Source organism: Phascolarctos cinereus, unplaced genomic scaffold (assembly GCF_003287225.1).
Source record: "Phascolarctos cinereus isolate Bilbo 61053 unplaced genomic scaffold, phaCin_HiC Scaffold_5;HRSCAF=322, whole genome shotgun sequence".
Classification (NCBI taxonomy): Eukaryota; Metazoa; Chordata; class Mammalia; order Diprotodontia; family Phascolarctidae; genus Phascolarctos; species Phascolarctos cinereus.
This window is the reverse complement of record NW_027555958.1, coordinates 377549525-377569247: the sequence shown is the minus strand read 5'-3', so window position 1 is coordinate 377569247 and position 19723 is coordinate 377549525. Positions and strand designations below refer to the sequence as shown.

The 19723-nt window shown below is 45.1% G+C and overlaps 1 protein-coding gene across 6 annotated transcripts in view; it reads left to right on the top strand.

The window, feature by feature from the left end:
- NFASC (neurofascin) overlaps window positions 1-18881 on the top strand; it is a 243640-nt gene extending 224759 nt beyond the window's left edge. For 5 of the 6 annotated variants that reach the window (XM_078156385.1, XM_078156381.1, XM_021002994.2 and 2 more), the window contains 3 exons: window positions 4977-5108; window positions 7544-7613; window positions 12813-18881. In XM_078156385.1, the coding sequence (XP_078012511.1) occupies window positions 4977-5108; window positions 7544-7613; window positions 12813-13044 (434 nt within the window). In that variant the 3' untranslated portion in view covers window positions 13045-18881. The remainder of the gene's footprint in view (window positions 1-4976; window positions 5109-7543; window positions 7614-12812) is intronic. The other variant, XM_078156382.1, reaches the window with a different exon arrangement.
- The last annotated feature ends 842 nt before the right edge of the window (window positions 18882-19723 follow it).

Here is a 19723-nt window from a genome sequence, read left to right as displayed (position 1 = left end):
CAAGATGTGAGACCATCTTATAATGAGTCTCTTTTCATATTTGAATAAATAATCTATGGAAGGCTTACCTTATAGCAGTTTCTACTCTTTAGGAAGCCAATTACAGAGATAGATCCAGAGCTCAAAGATGAATTTTCTAGCCCTTTAATTAGACTACTTTAATATGTCTGGATTTGATTCCTACGTATGCGCCATGGATCAGATGGGATGGTATCTTCTGTCTTTCCATCCCCCTCATCTCCCTGAAATGTGACACTATATCCAAAGGGTAGTGGTCGCCCCTAGAAAAGGCAGAGTTTTTGAAGGAAGGACTGACTTTCTATAAACACAGACCTGCTTTCCTTTCCAATTCAGTTTGCAAATAAATCAAAGTTATGCCTCAGTTCATTGTCTTTGTGGTGTTGACTTCAAACCAACAGTGATTCTTGTCATGCAGCCTTTGAGAAATTAGAAACAATCAGCCCTCATCCTTCCCACTAAGCAGAGGGGTGGCCCTATTCACCTAGATACTTCAGGGAAACCTTTTATGAGGTTGGCGTGGGTAGACAGAATTAATGTGCCACTAAGAGCTAAACTAGATTATCTTAGATTTTCACTACATCATGTTATGTTTGGGGAAATCCATCAATCAACAGGTATTTACTGAGTGACAGCTATGTTCCCAGCACTGTGTTAGGCCATGAAAGACACTGAAGAAACCCTTAATTCAAAAGGTTTGTCATCTAGTTAGGAAGATAAAACTAGCACTCTTGAAACAATTAAAAACCAATTCAATGCCAAATAGATTGGTATCAATGCTAAATGTAATTGTAAGTTACAGAGGCCAAAGACAGTTTCCATGTAGGTCTGAAATGAGAATACATAGGATTTGGGTAGAAGTAGGAGCAAATTCCAGTTGGGTAAGCAGCAACAGGCGGAGGTTGAAGTGAATCTGGCATGTGTGGAAGACAAGGATACCAATTTGCCTAGTATGGAAAGCCTGTGTTGGGAAGTTAGAATAAATGCTGGTTGACATGTTGTGAGAAACTAAGCTGGCTACATAGAGTGACATCAGATTGTAGAGGTGTTTGAAAGTCTGTTGAAGGAGTTGATGTTTGCTGTGGTAGGAAATAGGGAGCCATTTTAGGTTCTAGACAAGGGGCATGAGTAACATGATGACAGTGCTATTTTAGAAAGATTATTTTGGTGAGAATATGCATTATGGATTAGAGAGAGGGAGATAAGGATATGAAGAGATGAAAGTTCAGGTATGGGCAGTGCCAGTGTGAATGGAGGAAAAGATGAGCACTGAGAGACATTTTAAAGCGGAGGGAGGGAACAACAGAACTTGGGAACAGATTAGATGATAGGAGATTAAGGAGAGGGAAGGAATTTTCTAGGCTAGCAATCCAGGAGAATGTTGACATGACAAAAATTGGGTAATTTGAAAGTGAAAGTGATGGAGAGGCTAAGATCATTAAATCACTTTTGAACATATTGAGTTTGAGGTGATGACAGAGCACCCAAATGGGGAGAACCTCTGGACTTTGAAAATAAGGGATTGGTAAGAGGATAGATCTTGCACTGCAGATTTCAGTCATCCACACAGAGATCGAGTGAGCCAATGGATGAAAAGCCCTTTGCAAGCTTTAAGAACACTATGTCATCTATCATATGTTTTACTGGGCCTGTGATTCTATTGATATTTGTCATTGTGGAGACTCCCTCCATCAATGTGGATGGGCACCTGGTCTGCAACTTAGAGTCTCAGAGAGTCGTCTGAAGAAGAGGCTAAATTACTTGCCCAGGATCACAGGCAGACATGAACAGGGCAGCTTTCAATCCATTATAGCCATGCTGTCTATCATTGTCACTGAAGCCATGGGTTTGGATGAATTCATGGAGGAGTGGGGAATGTAAAAAGAAAAATAGAGATCTTTGGGGGACACCCAAAGATGGGGGGAGAAGAGAAGCCCACCAAAAAAAAAAGGATTGGAGGAACAGATGGAGAGATAAAAGGAAAACAGGAAAAGTATTCTATCATGAAGCCAAGAAGGAGGGGGCGGAGGAAGGGGTGGCCTAGCTGATAGCATCAGATACCACTAAGGAGATGAAACAACTGAAAACTGTGAAAAAGCTATTGGAAACCTCATTGAAGTGGTAGGGCCGGAAGTCAGATTGCAGGGGATTTAAAAAGGGAATGGTGACCAGGGTGTGGAAACAGTGGGTGAGGTGTTCAAGAAGTTTATCAATAAAAGGATGGAGAAAATTGAGCAGTAGCTATTACCAAGAGTCTAACAAAGTTTTTGTTGTTGTTTTGCTTTAAAATGAAAGGGATTTCAATATGTTAGAGACATGTTGACAAACATAAGGGAAAGAACCATAAAAAACTGAAAATCAAGGTAATGGGATGTTTGAGAAAACAAGATTCATGAACAGGTGGGGAGAGAGAAGTCCAGGAGATAGCTTTAGAGATGAGAGAGGACTCCTCTTTAGGGACAGCCATGTGTTGAAGACCAGGAAACTCCATCCAGATGCTTTCCATCTTATCCAGGAAGTCAGAGCCAAGGTTCTTCAAAGGGGAGATTGGGTCTGGAATAACTACTATGAAGCTTGTGCTGCCAAATCAATGAGAGATGACTGGATGGTGATGATAGTGGCTCCATGGAAGGTCATGGGTGGAGGAAGGGAGTCTAGAGTGCCCATAGATTGAACAACACTGAAGTAGACTTCAAGGTGGAGTCTAGTTTAACTAGGAAATGCTAGGTAGAGTGGAGGTGTTGAGTGATGTGACTTAGATGGTATATTCTATACCCCAATCCAAGTAATAGCTTATATTGTAATGGAGTATTACTCTGTCTGCCCTGGCTTCTCTAAGCAACTGGGCCATGTAGAGATCTGAAAGATTTGTTTCTCCCAATCTATCCTGTGGGGACAATATGGGATACTGACTATAGCCATCCACATATCTGAAATGTTGCCCAGTTGCATGAGACCAGTTGGGCCTGGGAACCTCTACATGCTGGGGTGGCTCTGTGTCTACTCTGTATATCCCGTTTCCTCCCTGATCTCCCAGGCCTCAAGAAAGTCATCCTTGTCATAAGTAGAGCACCAAAGCAAGCTGCTGTTGTGCTTTGTCCTGTGGGCTAGTTGGAGAGTGAATTGCCCCAGATTCCATTCCAGTCAGGTCAGGAAACTCGTGACTGTCTTCATTTATGCCTTTCAGATGGATTACAAAAGAATGATAGGATCATAGAGTTAGAGCTGGAAGATCATTTAATCCAACTCTCATTTTGTAGAGGAGGAAACCAGCTCACACAGGTTAAGTGACTTGTCTAAGTTCACACAGGTAGTAAGTATCAGAGCTGAGATTCAAATCCAAATCCTTTAACTCCAGATCCAATATTCCTTCCACTATTCTCAGATGTACCGACCTTAATAGGAGGGACTTTACCAAATGCAACCTACAGTGTGGGTTTGTGCATGGCAGGGGTAGGGTCAGGACGGTTAGGACTCCTCTTGAATTGACTTCAGTTGGTCTCCTACAAATGGAGAAGATCACAGCAGTGTGTTTTGGGGGGCAGTGTCACCTGGAAGAATTGTAACTCCCCTCACACCAGATCTTTGGCAGTAGAAGTTTCAATCAGCTAATCAAAGAACCCTGATTAAGGGTCTTTCCATGAGTGACAATAAGCCATGTTTGGCAGAGTTAGTTAAGTAGACATAGCTCCTGCCCAGACATCTTAAAAAAATCTAAGAGGCCCCCACTATCGATAGCACCCTTAGCCCCATCTAGACATTATATGAAGAAACAAGAGTTCCTTAACTTCTAGGAAATTATGAGCTTGTCAAAGACACAAAACCCGCTACGATTGTGCCTCTCAATGGTCCGGGCAAGATTCTGAATGCAAGAAAAAGCTGGCGACCCCCTTGCTTCCCTGGAGTGACCAGTTAGCTCCGGAAACATTGTTCATAGGTGCCACGCTCTTTCTGCTGGAGTGGGCTTTTGAGCCACAGCCTGTGAATCGCTCACTGGCTTTCTGGTGTTCAGTGACTGGCATGTTGGAAAATGCCCTAATCTTGGAGCCATGACATCCTGGTTCAAATGTCAGCTCTGCCATCTGCCTAGCTGTGTGTCCTGGTCAACTTACTCCAGATGTCTGAGCCTTGGGTCCTTACATAAAAATGGACAGGAGAAAATCAGCTCAACTAACCTCAAAGGATTGTTGTGAGGATCAAATGGGATTTAAGTCAAAGTGATTTTAAAAACTTGAAGTTTTATATGAATATAAGCTATTTTTTAAATTATCACTAAATATGTGATCATGGGCAAGTCACTTCACCTCTATAAGTCTCAGCTTCTTCATCTGTAAAATGGGAGTGACAATGCTTGGTCTACCTACCTCACAAGGGTCTTTCGAGGCAAGCATTTCATTAACCTGGAGGACCCCTATGAATATGAGTTTTCAAGATCACCAACCCCAGTGGGAAGTTTGCTAGAACTGTGCCTCTTTGCCCTAGGTCTTCATTAGGCCTCATGGCTATCAACACACCTCTGGCCTTCTCCCTGGTTGCCCTCACTGCACACCAGGCTGGGGTGCCTGCGTCAGCCACTAAAGACCTGCACCATTTTCTTGGACAATATCACCCCTAACCCCGTGCTGTCCCCAGGTCCTGCTCCACTTTCTGCTTCTTATTCCAGCTGCCCCCACCTAGCACCTTCCCTTTCTTTTGGCTCTTTTCCTCATCCTTTGACCTCTGCTCTTTAATGGATTTTTTCTTTGTTCCTTTAATGGATATTTTCTTTGATGGGTACTTTGGGCCAGCAGACTGGGCAACCCCTAGCTTTAGTCTCCAAGAGACATCCACATGGACTTTCGGATGAGTCTTATCTCTGTTTTCCTCCCCAAGCTCTCTTGTCAGATCCTATTAACTTGCCTTCTTTTGATATTCCTCCACCCCCCTCCCACACCCTATTGTCCCTTTCTCCCTACCAGCTTCCACCAAGAACCAAGTGGACATCGCCACCCAAGGATGGTTCATTGGGCTCATGTGTGCGATTGCTTTGCTGGTGCTGATCCTACTCATCGTCTGCTTCATCAAAAGGAGTAGAGGAGGGAAATATCCAGGTAAGAGATCCAAGGAAAAAGCAACAGAGCTCCACCCTCCCCCATGTCAGGAAAGCAATCAAGCTTTCCCATAAGCCAACCAGATCCCCCAGCTTGCCAGGTCCAGGGGAGCTCAGCTGTCTCAATGAGCCCAGCCTTGCTAAATAAGAAAATATGACCCTCCTGTCTAATTTCTAAATCTAAGGGCAGCCAGAAAGCACTTGAGTTAATTAAATTCGCCTAAGGTGGGCTGTCAAAGAGGTGCTGGGAGCCCTTGGGGGGTAGGGGAGATGACTGACTCCTGTTAGGAATGACCTTTCCTCCCACCCCACCCCCATCTGTTAGGGAATTAGCTTTATTTCATCCTGAATACCATTAAGACCTAAGAGAGGAAGGGGAGGAAAGGGGAGGGGAGGGGGAAAGAGAGAGACAGAGACAGGCAGAGCGACAGAGAGAGATACAGAAACAGAGACAGAGAGTGTGTGAGTATTTGGGGGCATGGTGGAATGAGCACATGAAAGATGCTCTGGAGAAGAGACTCAGTTAATAACTCAGCAGCTCTCTGAGGATACAGGGACAGAGGATCCCTGGAACACAAGAAGTGGTAGAGAGGGCAGAGGAGCCTCTCAGTTAGCCCTTCAAAGGCTCCTATCTTACCTAATGAGCATCTCCTTCCTCACTGCAGTGTTGAAGCGGTGAGGATGGGCTTTGAGCTCTTCCAGTGGAAACAAACTAGGGCCACAGGCTCCATATATACCTAAGTGCTTTTGCTTCTTGGAATATGAGGCTCTCTCAGTCTTCAGGAGATGGACATCTGTCAGAGGGAGGGCCAGCGAGATCCACAATGATGGCATGGATGGCCTCCACAGTCCCTTCCAGCTCTCAATCTCTGACCCTATGACCCTGTAAGAAATTATATTGGCCAGGAAAATCCCATTGAGCTGCCAAATGAATTCAATTTCAGAAATTTATTGTATTCTGTGCTAGACTTGAGATTTTGATTGTTCCTGCCCGTGGAGTTCTTATAGTCTAGAAAGGGGATAGGATGCCCAGTTAACTATGGTATACAATATTACGTGATTATATGCATTAGAGAGGAGCAGACTAGGAATCCCTTCAAGCACCCTAACCCCCTGTGTTCTAATAGCACCCCTTCTACTCCTCCCATTCTCTAGGGGCACAAGAGCATTCACCTCCAACAGATAACCAGCGTTCCATGAAAACCCAAGGCAATGGCAACAGACTTTCCTCCTATTTATTTCAGTACTGCTGCCCAATTCTCCGTATGCCCTGGGATTATAAAGGATTCTACATCTGATCTTAGTAGGAAGTGTTATCTTCTTGAGGGCAAGGACTGGTTTTTTTCTTTTGTCCTTATCCAATGCCTTGCTGATAGGTTTTTATTGTTCAGCCATTTTCAGTCACGTCCAACTCTTTGTGACCCCACTTGAGGTTTTCTTGACAAAGATGCTGAAGTGATTTGTCATTTCCTTCTCCAGCTCATTTTACAGATGAGAAAACTGAGACAAATAGGGTTAAATGACTTGCTTATGGACATACAGCTAGTAAGTGTCTGAAGCCAGATTTGAACTCGTAAAGAGGAGTCTTCCTGATTCCAATCCTACTGCTCTATCCACTATTTAATAACTGCTTATTAGGTTGGAGTGGATTGAGTGAATCCAAAAGAGACCAGAGTATGTGAGATAGGACAAAGAATATTTGCCAATGAGCATTTTTCTCCTTTCAAAAGAAATGCATAAACTCCATGGGATTAGAGATTGTTTCATTTTTTTGTCTTTTTGTCCCAAGCACCTAGCACAGTGCCTGGCACAAAGTGGGCCTGAAAGCATTAATGAATGCTTTTTGATTGACTGACTGATTCACTAACCTGGTCTTTAGTTTGACATCAAGACTTAGGTGGGCTGCAGGTGGTCTAAAGGACCCACGCACAGATGAATTCTTCAGAGAGCTCCAATAAAGATCTCGGAAAGTTTCCCTTTTCAGAAAATTCCTCCTTGGACCAACTTCCCTATCCTCCTGCTGCAGGATAAACCCAATTGAATATAAGCTCCTTGAGAACTGGGATTGTTTCATTTTGGGTTTTGTATCCACAGTGGCTGGTAGACAGTAGGCAATTAATAAATGCCTGATGATTGGTTGATTGGTCTAGTTGAAAGAGGGCTAAAGAGGAATCAGGAGACATGGACCGTTACTTCTCTTCATCAAGGTTGTTTCCTCTCCTGTACAATAAGGTTCACGATCCTGGCCCTACCTGTCCCAAAAGGCTATTGCGAAGACCAAATGTGTGGAATCCTAATATATGAAAATACTTTGAAAAGTATGACAAGCCATGTGTAACAAGCCACACAAGTGCTGTGTGGCTGGAAGCATGGTAAGCCTAGGACATATGTCTCGTGCACTGTGTCTGACTCTCTGCTTCAATTGCTGATTTGCAGTTCGAGAAAAAAAGGATGTTCCCCTTGACCCTGAAGACCAGAAGGAAGAGGATGGTTCCTTTGATTACAGGTATGTCTTCTGTCTCCTCTCCCACCCAAAAGGAAAGCCACAGCTCTCATTGTCCTCCCCCACCCATCATCCTGTCCTCTCCCTGAAAGCTTTCCTTGTCTCTTTGAGAGAACTGCACAGATTTGCTAAACAGCCACCAAGAAGATTTTCTCTCCGATAAGGCTTTTATCTCTGTCCTCTCTGACGACACCTTGAGAAAAGGACAAGTGATACTGAGTTTGTTCATCTTAATTGCTTAGGACAAGGCAGCAGCCTCTGGGAGATACTGCCAGGGACTTCATCCTCTACATAGATAGAAGATTTGAGGCACTGCCACATTTCAAATCAGAAACAAGTGATGAGCCCTACTAGGAGGTAGTATAGCTAGATTTGAATCCCAGCCCCTACCACTTGCTACCTGTATCACCTTGGGCAAATCACTTAACATCTCTGGGCCTCATTGATCCTTAAAAGCAGGGATTGTCTCATCCTTTGTATTTGTGACCTCAGTGCCTAGCACATAGTAGGTGCTCAGTAAATGCTCGTTTGATTGCTTGATCAATCAAATCTCTCGAGGTCCTTCCAACTATAAATGCTATAGTCCCTTTTTTTGATCCAAGTAAGGACCTTACAAACATTGATGTATCGTATGTGTAGACTTTTATTATAATAAATATTTCTCCCCTCCTATTCCAGTACCAAAACAGTCCTTCTATAAGAGAGGTTATAATATAACCTAGAGATTATATGCCCAGGATAATGTAGGCTCCTTCAGAGCAGTGACTTTTTTATTTTTATTTTTATTTTTAAATTTTTGTATTTTATATTTTTATATATAATGTATATATATATTATATATAATATATACATATATGCATAATATATGTATATATTTATATATAATTCATAATAAATTTTACATATTTTTATATTTTTATTCTTTTATTTTATTCTTTTATTCCCATGGCCTAGCCCAATTCCAGGCATATAGCAGATTTGAATTAAGTCATCTTAAAGAGCCCCGGCAGTGATAGAAATGAGGCACTAGCCCCCTTTTCTCTATGTCATTAAGATGCCTTTTGAAGTCTAGAAAGATTAAGAGCTGCCCATTTGGGATCCAGTGTCCTTTAAGAAGAGAACAGCTTTCAAATGGGCTGGGCGTATTCAGGCATTTGTCTCTTGTGATGAGCACAAGCCTTGGAATTCCTTCCTGGAGCGTATCTTTGAGTGGACCACCAGGTGGGCTGAGAGGGGTGGCTTATCTATATAAAAATGAGTTAGCATTATTCTCATCTTCATCCAGAAGCATAAATTAAGCACCTTCTCATTGTAGTGTTGTACAGAACAATTTAGACAGAACTGACATACCCTCAGTGGTTTGACCCTGTAGGATAGACACACTAACAGTGACTCGGAATTCTAGCATTGTGGGATTCAACACCAGGTGAAACCTAAGAGACCATTCTAGCCCAAAAAGGGCTATTCCCAGATCCTGGGAATAGGTTTGAGAGAGACAGTCTTTGCAGGATGGGACATGGGGGAGATTCACAGCTGCCAGCCAAAAATATAATGTTGTGGTATCAAGAGCACTGGAAAGCTGCATTCTTGTCCTCTTATGAGACTAAGATGCTGTATGACCTTGGGCAAATCATTTCCTCTGTCTAAGCCTTTTTACAATTCACTCAGCTGTAAAGTGAGGACGTTGGACTTAGGTTATCTCTTAGGTTTCTTCCAGCTTGAAAAATCTATGATCAAACAACTCTGCCTTGGAGTGTTGTCTCACCCACAGCTGAACCTAATGCTGACAAGACATAAACAAGTCTGACTAGAATTCAGATTACTGGCAATTAATGTGCCTTTCATCACATAAGCCACAGGAAAAGAGGCAGGCAGCACAGTAATAATAATGAGCATTTATATAGCACGACAAGCTTTGCAAAGGGCCTTACGTAGATTATTTCATTCGATCCTCATGACAACCCTATTATTATTATCCCCATATTACAGATGAGGAAACTAAGGCTAAGTCACTTGACTTCTCTGGACCTCGGTTTCCCCCTCTGCAAAATGGAAATAATATCCTGCATTGTTAATGTTTGTCAAGGCTTGCTGTGGTGCAATGTGAGGAACTGCACTGTGCAATGCACTTGTGCGGGGTGCTGACAAAGCCTGCCCTCAGTGGGCAACCTCTGAGACTCACATTGAAGCATATTGACCTAAAAGCATAGGACTTAAAAGCTGGAAGTAACCTTAGAAATTATTTGCATCCAGAGAAAGAACTAGGAAATAGAAGTTTGTATAGAATGGTTTTACATATCTATATATCTAATGGTAGCCATCTCTAGGGCAGGGCATGAGGGAGAGGAAAGAAAAAAATAAATTTACATGATAACTTTATTATATATTTAAAAGGAGAATAGCAAGTTGTATCTAATAGAGTTACAGTTTCATGTGCAATCATCTTTTTTGTCACACTGTTATGGAAATGCTTGTTTTATTCCATAACTAAAAAAAAAATCATTTAGTCCAACCTTCTCATGTTATAAGTAAAAACTTTGAACAGTGACTTGCCTAAGGTCACAATATGAGGTAGTGGTAGAGAGGGAAATATAACCTAGGGGTGCAGACTTCCAGTCCAGTGCTCTTATCTGTGCCCTAAAATATCATCTCCACAAATACCCAGCCTCAGAACTATGCTTCACATATGGGTTATATTATAACCCAGGTGTGCAATCTACCCACTCAAAACTATTATGAGATTCCTCTGATTTGAAATAAATCCTCATTCAAAGTGCATGTTATTCAGCTTTGGATGGCCCTAAAGGGCTTTCACTTTTGGCCAGGGCTGAACTGGCCAGCCACTCTGCAGATAGCCACATGGTCCTGCGTATTGGTATGGTGAAATAGAGCACTAGGTTTACAGTCAGAAAATGCAGGTTCAAATCCCATCTCTCCTACTTCCGTGTGACCTTGTACAAATCAGTCACCTCTCTCTGGCCTTCAGCTCCCTCATTTTCAAGATGAGAGGGTTGGACTGGGTGATCTGGAAGGTCCCTTCTAGCCCATGGGTCCATGAAACCTATAAATAGAGACCTTACCATATAACCTGCTCACCTATTCAAGCACCTAAGCTCAAGGACCTGGACCTTATAGGTATAGAATGCCCTCTTTGAACCTAAAGAACAGAGAAGATGGAATAACCTGAGAGTTAGAGGGAATAGAAACCTCCCATTCTCAGACAGGATTGGGGGATTAGGAGAGTCCATCCCCTTTCCTTTTCCTCACCCTCTCAATTAGTATCCTAGCTCCAGATGCCTCCCTGCCCTCCTCTTCTCACCTTTTTTCATGCTGTGCTTTATCTGCCCAGATAACCATAGGCAGCCCAATGCACAAAGCTGCCATCAGGGGACCCACCGGCAATCAGAACAATGCATAGCAGAAGCCCATTGCATGGCATTCTGGGCCCAGGTCTCTCCACCCTACCATGACACACTGTTCCCTGAAAAGTGAAGGCAGAGAGGAGAGTCTTTCCCCTTCCTTTCCTGTCCTGCTACGGCTGTTCCTCAGCCACCCTTGGGGAGGCCCAGCCTCCCCAGGGGTAGAACCAAAGGGTGGTACAGAGCGATTTTGTTTTTCTATTTGCAATTCAACAGTGCAGGGTGTGTCTTTTTCTGGCCTGCAGCCTGGCTTTGTTTTTTTTTTTTCTGCCAGCCCTGCCCCACATGGTATCTGCTGAATCACAGCCATAGAACCAAGTATCCTCTGCCAGACTGCTCTTTGGGCAGCCCTGACCAGACCATAGGATCATCGATCTAGGGCTGGAAGGGAATCAAAAGCCATCTAGTCCTACTGTCTCATTTCACAGATGAGGAAACTGAGGCCCGGCTGGGGACAGAACACCTCCCTGCCCCCACTAATTGCATACATTAACCTCATCTGCCATTCTGGAGCAAACCCAGACAAAGTCGGTGCCCGAGAACCAAGCTGAGTCTTCAGTGGAGCAGGGGAAGGCGAGGGAAGGCCATGGGGAGGAAAGAGCTATTCATCCTTGATCTCACTTTTGTGGGCGAGTTGGAATGCCACCTCTCTCTGCTTCTCTGTCTGATCTCTATTTCCTCTACATAACTGAGCACATGGACAGGAAGATTTCTTGAAAGGTAGAAAGACAGGTAGCTGCAGGGCCAGCCACAATCTGGTACCTTTCCAGTAAGTGGGTGTTGGCAGGACAGGGTTCAGCTCCTTCCAGACTTAAATCCCTTTCCCCTCTTTAAAGAACCTAAGACATGAGAAAGACTTGTTCTGCCTTGCCCCTTCCCCACTCCTAACCTATCACCTCCCTGCTTCAGTGTTACTTTTGGCTTAGGGGAGTGGAATTGGGGTCAAGAATAGCCACATGCCCTATTCTCCACCCAATTCTAAACAGCATATCATTCAGGGAGGAGAGGTACAGGGGAGCAAGTCATAGTCAGGTGGGGAAAGGATGGATCAGAAACAATTTCATGGAGAAAGAAGTTCTGCCCTCCTCCCAAACTCAAATGTGACCCTGGAGGCCAGTTTCCCTAATATCCCACTAATTTGCTTTGCCAAATCTTTCATATTCGCAAACTTGGTTAATATTGATGGTTTCACGGTGGCTCATCTAACTGGGGCATGTTGGCTGCTAGCTTTCCATTGGCTACAGATACCTCTGTCTCTCATTCACTTAACCGAGCTCTGGAAAGATAGCAATGTTCCAAGGGAAGAGGTAAAGGAGATTTTGTTTCTTTCAGGACCTGGGCTCCTGCTTCTTTTTGTAGCTGGATTCTTTCCTGCTGCAGTTCTTGCCTTACCCCTTCTGAACAAATGATATTTCCTCTTTCCAGAAAAGGGGTGGCCGGGGTTCGCACATTGTGATTGCTTAACATCTACTCCCTAAGCGCCACCACCCCTCCCAAGCACAGAGTGAGCATTCAGCTGGAGGCAGGTCCTCTAACTTTATTTGCCTTGTGTGTATTGAGTTATTTGCATGTTGTCTCCCGAATTAATTGGAATGTAAGCTCCTTGAGGGCAGGAACTGGTTTTGCTCTTCCTTCTATCTCCTCATGTTTGGCACATAGTAAGCACTTAATGAATGCTTGCCAATGGACTCTTGTGGGAAATTCTCAGCTTGGACTCTACCTCTAACACTCTGTCTCCTCTGCTCCCTTTCCTCTCTGCCTGCCCCTCTCCCACCCCTACCAGTGATGAGGACAACAAGCCCCTACAAGGAAGCCAGACATCCTTGGATGGCACCATCAAGCAGCAGGAGAGTGATGACAGCCTGGTGGACTATGGCGAGGGGGGAGAAGGACAGTTTAATGAGGATGGATCTTTCATTGGCCAATACACAGTCAAAAAGGACAAGGAAGAGACAGAAGGGAATGAAAGCTCAGAGGCCACATCGCCTGTCAATGCCATCTACTCCCTGGCATAGCTTGGCCCATACAGACACAGCCACTGTAGTCAATGGGGGGAGGGGAGGTGGGAAGGAAAAAACCCACTGCGGACTGACTACTAAATCACCACCACCCAAAGGGATGAGGGCAATCAGAGACACCAGTGTCAGGGGATCAGCTGAGCCACTTGTATCTGTGACAGCCCAGCCAACAGCAAAGCCTCTCCCCTTCCTCTCCCTTCCCTCCCTCTCACCCCTGCCCCCCGGGTGCCAACAGGGTGATCGCAGAGCTGGAGACCAGACCTGAGCTGAGCCAGAAGGGAACAGGTTCCTGAGGCTCAGTCAAATACCCACCGTGAGCTTTCAGAACCAGACCATCCCTGTCCCCTCCACCTTGCCCCCAATACTCACACAAGTTACTTGGCAACATTTCACCCTTTAGTTTCCTTCTAAGAAGTTATGGTACCTCTCCCCTTCACACACCTGCACCTCCCCCCTTTTCACTTTTGTTCTCTTCAAAAAAAAAGGTTTCCACTTTTGTTTTTCTTTTGGAGATAAATCCCAGGAAGAGAATGGAGGGATAGCCCCTCCCCAGAGAGCAGCAAGAGACTGGCAAAAGGATCAATCAGCAATAGGACAGAGAATCTCTAGTATTCAAACACTTCTGGGCCCCCTCAGTTCCAAAGGATGCCTTTCCAGCCATGTGCACGCAGCCCCCTTGCCACCTCGACTTTGGCCTTTGTCCACACTGACCTGGGCCTGGCTTCTTTCTGCAAAACAACAGTATTTTTTTTGACAGAGGGAGGGTAAACAGCCTCTCTCTGGCTCATGCTGAGAGCTGCACATACATCTTGCTACCACTCCCTTATTTACGATGTGGGGATGTGACTCCCCGGCCTCCTCAAAATATATGGAGTTATTTTTATCCTGATGAAGAGGATTTGGACTGTAGGGACAAGAAAGTGATGCTTGAATGAAAAGGTCTTTGACTCCCGCGACCCAGTCTGGGTACCTGATGAAGGTAGAAGTGTTTGGGCCTAGAGAAGGAACAAAAGAAAGCAGCTTCTGGATTTGGGCTTTCCTCCTCTCTCCCTCATAAAACTCCAAATTTGACAGTGGGTTAGGAGAAGAACAACACCCAAGATGTCCGAGTCAACCCCTGACCTGGTAGTAGATGAGAAAGAGTCCAGCATGGCAACCCTGGAGGAGACCAGACCTTATCCCAGGCAGAACAACCTACATAAGCGTTGCCCGTTTGAGAGGTGTGAGATGGCTCTCCCTCGTTTGCTATCCAATGCACTGGATATCATCTTCACGCTCCCCATTCAGGAGTGTATCAAGACTCATACTTTACATGTCATGTGAACAGTGGTCACTGGTGGGTTCCTGAAAGGCCTCAGCCACAAGTCTATCCCCCCCCCATACACACCCCAGACCAAACTGGTGTTACCCTTCTGTTGGGGTATTTACATATCAGAAGAACCTAAGGTAACAATACTAACAGCACTCTACCACCTCTGCCCAGATAGGAATCCCTCTCATTGCAATGTTCTCCCTATGCCTTACCCAGCTCCCAGCTATCCTTGGAGTTCTGGGGTTTCCCAGTCCCTCGCTGCAAGCCCCAGTGCCCCTGAGGCATCAGACTTATGGATAATCTGGCCACCTATGCAGTGCTTCACAGCAGAAGAAGAAATGACCACTCAGCGCCAAGCCTGGACCTGTGGTGAGAGGAATCATTTTCCCACCAGCAGTGAAGGGGACGGTGCTGCCTTCCTGGTTCCCACCAAGCGAGCGCATTTCTTAAAAACCAAAGTTACCTGGCCTGTGTGCGAGAGAGGGTGGGTGTTCCATAGCTGTAGCACCTCTCCAGAGGATGTTGCTATTTCGCCTGTCATGGATCAAGTACCATACTAAAGCTTGAACCAGCCACTGGTTGGTAAAAGAGCCTTGGGGGTGCCAAGGCTGAGCCCTCCAGACCCGTTGTTTCTCAGTGGCATTTGCCACATCTCCGAGACCCAAAGGTATTAACAGCAAAACTACTTTGTGTGATGTGAAAATCATTCAGATGAAGCTTAAACTGTCCTGTGCAACAGGACAGGTAGGGAAACATGCTGGAGAGCTAGGCTGGGTGCATTATTCAAACTTGAGAGCAATCAGATGCCCCATGGACTGGACTGGTATAACACCAGGCCTATTTCCATAGGAAGATGCTCTCCAGTGTTGAAACAGGGCCGGGTAAAAGGCTAGGGGGGAGCAAGTTCAGGACCTCCTTTGCTCCTATATAGAGGCAACAGGCCATTCTGTTGGAGGCATGGGGGACCCCAAAGGGAAGGATGTCTTCCTCCAGAGATTCCCCATGAGACTATTTATGAGCCTTTCCAGCAAGGACCTTAAGGGAGCAAAAGACCAAAGCCTTCTTTGGTCCCTTGTTCTGGTGTTCTGACAACCTTGATTTTCCTGACTGTGGAGGCAGTAAAGGTGCTGCCCCTCTCCAAATCATTTGTGAGATACCTGTTCAAGGTTGGGGATTCAGCCTGCTGCTGGGGAAGCAAGTGTTCTCTCCATACCCAGCTGACTGACCCGTGCTTCATGTGCTCCATCAAATCCATTAAGCACATGGGCTCACCAGGGGCAGGGCAGGTCACCTGCAGTGTGGGCAGCTGCCTCGGGGAAGCAGAGCATCAGGGATCACCAGGTCAGGTACAACCCCATGCTGGCATCAGCCTCAGGTCAGCAGGCAAATAGTATTGGCCAGCATTCACTACTGGGCTGGGTCTCTCATGCAGTCACCAAAATACATAACTATAGCAGGTGCCAGGAGTTTAGAAGAAAAGAAAACATAACAAAAAAAAAGCCCAGGTGCTTCAGCCAGCGAGTCTGGCTGGGATTGGGGGTGGGGGGTGGGGGTGGGAATGCTGGTCATCTTGCCAGGGCTTAAGCAGTATCAACGTCAGGCTTGCTGTTGGGGAATAAAGCCAAATTCAGCTGCCCAGAATGTCTTGTTCCCTCCCCTCCCTAATTGTCCCATCAGAAGGCTGTTTATCCTCACCTTTAGACCACAAGGACTGTGACTTCCTCTGTCTTTGAACAAAGTGGGTATTGAATTGTTGACCACAGTCCATCTTGTGAAAGCTTAATAGCTCTTTGGCTTCAAGCCCCAGGGAGCAGCCCAGAGAAGACAAGCCGAGCTCCTTGTTAAAACACGCGTGAAGGTGACCAGAAGAGTGGGTGCAGGGGAATTCCCGGGTTCCCTTCCTAGAGGAAATGCCTTGCCACCTTGGTTAAGCTGACCCGGCTCCTTGTGCCTCCTCCTTCAACCCAAGAGATTTCAGAGGTAATGCATGGATATGGCGGTGGCAAGAGGTACTGATCTGTTCCTTCTCTATGTCTCTTAGCCTTACCATGGAAAACTTTGTGGGTTTTTGGCTAGAGTATTGTGAGGGGGGAGAAGAGAAAGAAGAATCTGCTTTCTTGTATCTCGTGTTTTAATTGAGATCAAGCTGAAAGGAGAACCAGGCTTAACTCATTGCAGGCCTTTGGCCATCCCATTCTGTTCATTCTGTTGAGATGAAACTGTTACCCCTTTATATTCTGGCTGCCAGGGGCATCTGTTATACAGTCCACATGGAGAGAGTAGGGGCCTGAAGAACCATAGGACCCAAGGAGAGTAGATCCATCCATATTGTATGAATTATCTCTCGTGGATCAGAATCCTTTGCCAATACCAAGATTTTTGAGGGACAAGGAGTACATCTTTGTCCTGGACCTGAATATTGAAATGGCATCCAGGTTTCCCTTGGGTCACAGACCCAGCCAACATGTTAGCAATACTGCTGCAATATTAAGTCTCTTTTCTTCCAATGACCTCTTTTCTTCCAAAAAAAAAAAACACCAATACATAGAAAACCTACTAAAGTCAGTTCATCAGATTTAGCACTTAGAAGAGAGCTTGGAGATCATCTAATATGATGACCTCATTTTACAGATGAGCAGACTGAGACCCAGAGAAATGACTTGCCTAAATTCTCACTGTGTCTAATCCGGGATTTCAGTGACCTGTTATTCTGACTCCGATTCCAGAGCTTTTTTTACACTAGACCCTAACATGAACCTTCTTTAAATACCTATACTGGGTGCAGAGCACTCTGCTAGGTGCTGGAGGAGGTAGAGTTTGCATAAGACACAGGCCCTACCTTCTACATAGCCCAGTTTAGGAGAAGCGTGCCTTCGAGAGAAGCAAGGGACCATGGCAAGACTCTACAGGTCAGGATATAGATGTGACATGCGGGATGGATAACTCCAAAAACTTGAAATGTCAGGAGAGGGGATGCACAGAATTCAGCTCCAGGCTGTCTGAGGCAACCCTCACCTTGTTCAAACCAAGGCATTCAGAAGGGTCGATTTGTACCCAGATGCTACAGTGGCCCTCATATAAACCCTTTGGTGAAGGGCCCAAGGACTAATGTGTCCTCTCTTGTTTAAGAGCAGTGTTATCTGAGATAGCTTCAGGCAGTAGAGAGGTCCCAGGTGCCCCAGCCATACCCTAGGACCTGTGCCCTGCTTACATCACATCAGTATTATGTGGATATTCTATCAGTGATGGACATGGATGAAGGTTGCCAGTTTCACCTGATTTGAAGAATCCCTTTATTCAAGTTGGACCCTGATGGCCAGATGTTTCCCTCCTAAATGGACTTGCCCCTCCTGAGGATGGATTGCAGATAGGATTCTTCTGGTTCTAGGGATTTGATTTTATTTTCTCATGACTCATGGCTAACCCAACCTTGCATCTGGGAACCCTCCCAGGACAAAAGAAGAGAATGAATAAGTCAGTTGACTTAAAAAGAAAAAGATGAACTGGTCATTTAGCTGCAGAGGGCACACCATGGGGTTCAGTCTAGGGTGCCCACTAGCAGGATGGCATCTTTTGTTCTGTTACGTATCCAACCTTCTTATACATTATGCTCCAAGGATAGGCCTCCAGTCATCTATGCTTGTGCCAGCAGAGAGCTGAGGGGCAGTGGGATGCTCTGCATTGGGCCACTCCAGCCAGTCAGCACAAGGCAAAAAGACTTCGGTTAAGCAATAAACACAAAAATCTGGGAAAAGAAATTCAGAGTTTTGTGTACTATCAACCCTTTTCACAAATGAATACACACACACACACACAAAAGTGGATGAACCTGTCCCTATGTCTTTTTCTGCTCCCAGAAAGAGATGTCCTCAGTCAGTGTTGTCCCTCTGCCCAGCTACCCAGCTCTTTGCCAACTTCTCCATGAGCTCCTCTTGTTTGGAGGACCAGTCACCTATCACGGGGCGTGCTATAGTCTGCCCTGGTCCCTGCAGCCCTCGCTGCTCACTCTTTCTGTCCATGGTGTCCCCTTTCCCTTGTCCTTCTCTCCCCTATCCCCCATTGAAGCCTATTGGGCTTCTCTTTCTCCCCACCCCTTTACACTGCAAATTCTCATTGGTTCTTTGCTAGGGGAGAAGTTTTCCCCATTTTTCTCCTTCAGTCTCCCACTCTCTCCCATCTGTCTGCTCTTGTTTTCATTCATTAAATATTTAACTTTCCATGGCAGACCTCATTTTAACGCCTTCATATACACATTTCCCACCCCTCTTTTTCTGAGTTATTTTGCATTAACCAACTTTGTCAGCAGTAGACGAGTATCAGAGGCTGTCACAAGTGACCTACAGCAGGGAAGATTTCTGGGCCATGGAGAACCGTTTAATTCATGGACTTATAAACTGACTGCATGAGCAATGAAAAGGCCAAATTATTCAGATTTTTTTTGGAATCACTGTAAAAAAAAAACCCGACTGATTTTTTTTGTATAGAGAACACTAAACGTATAATAAAAATTGTTCAAAACCAACTCCCTACATTGAGTTTGTCTTTTTCCCCCCTTCAGACTAACGAAGGGATGTTAGGGTATTAATGGGGCACCTTTGCCCCAGACATCAGGTAGCTTTTTAATCATAAAATATCAAAGCTGGACAGAATCTTAGAGATTGACTGAGTCCAAACTACTCAATTGACAGATGAAGAAACTGAGTCCTAAAAAAGTCACCTGTCTTGCCCAAGGCCATGAAGGAAGTTAGGAGCAGAACCAGGATAGGATATCAAGTTTTCTTGAGTTTTAATTCAGAGGCCAAGCATGGTGGTACACACCTATGCTCCTTGCTACCAGGGAGGCTGAGCCTGGTGGATTCTGTGATCTTGGGAGTTCTGAGCTGCAGTATTTATATTTAAAGCCAATCAGATGTAGGGCACTAAACCTAGCACCAATATGGTGAGCCAGAGTGGGGAACCAGGCTGTGTGTAAGGGGAATCCAAATGGTCCAGGTCAGAAATGGAGCCAGTCAAAGCTTCTGTACCAATCAGCGGTGAGATCTGGCTGGTAAATGTCAAGAGAGATAGACCCGATTGGGGGGGGGGGGGGAAGGCTCAGTTCAGTGTACTTTCCATTGTAGTAAGCTAAGAGGAGTGTCAGACTAACCAGAAGTCCTCAGAAACAAAGTATCTTTACATATCAGCCTGTTATCTCCAAAGAAAACATTATATACCTCACCCACACCTTGGAACACAAAGCTCCATCCAAGGAGACCAGCACAGTGTCTCCTTTTTCCTATTAGGCCACATCTTGCATTTGCATGAGCAACACCTATGATTTGATATGCATATATGTGTTTTCAAAGGTTAAAATGGTTAATAGAA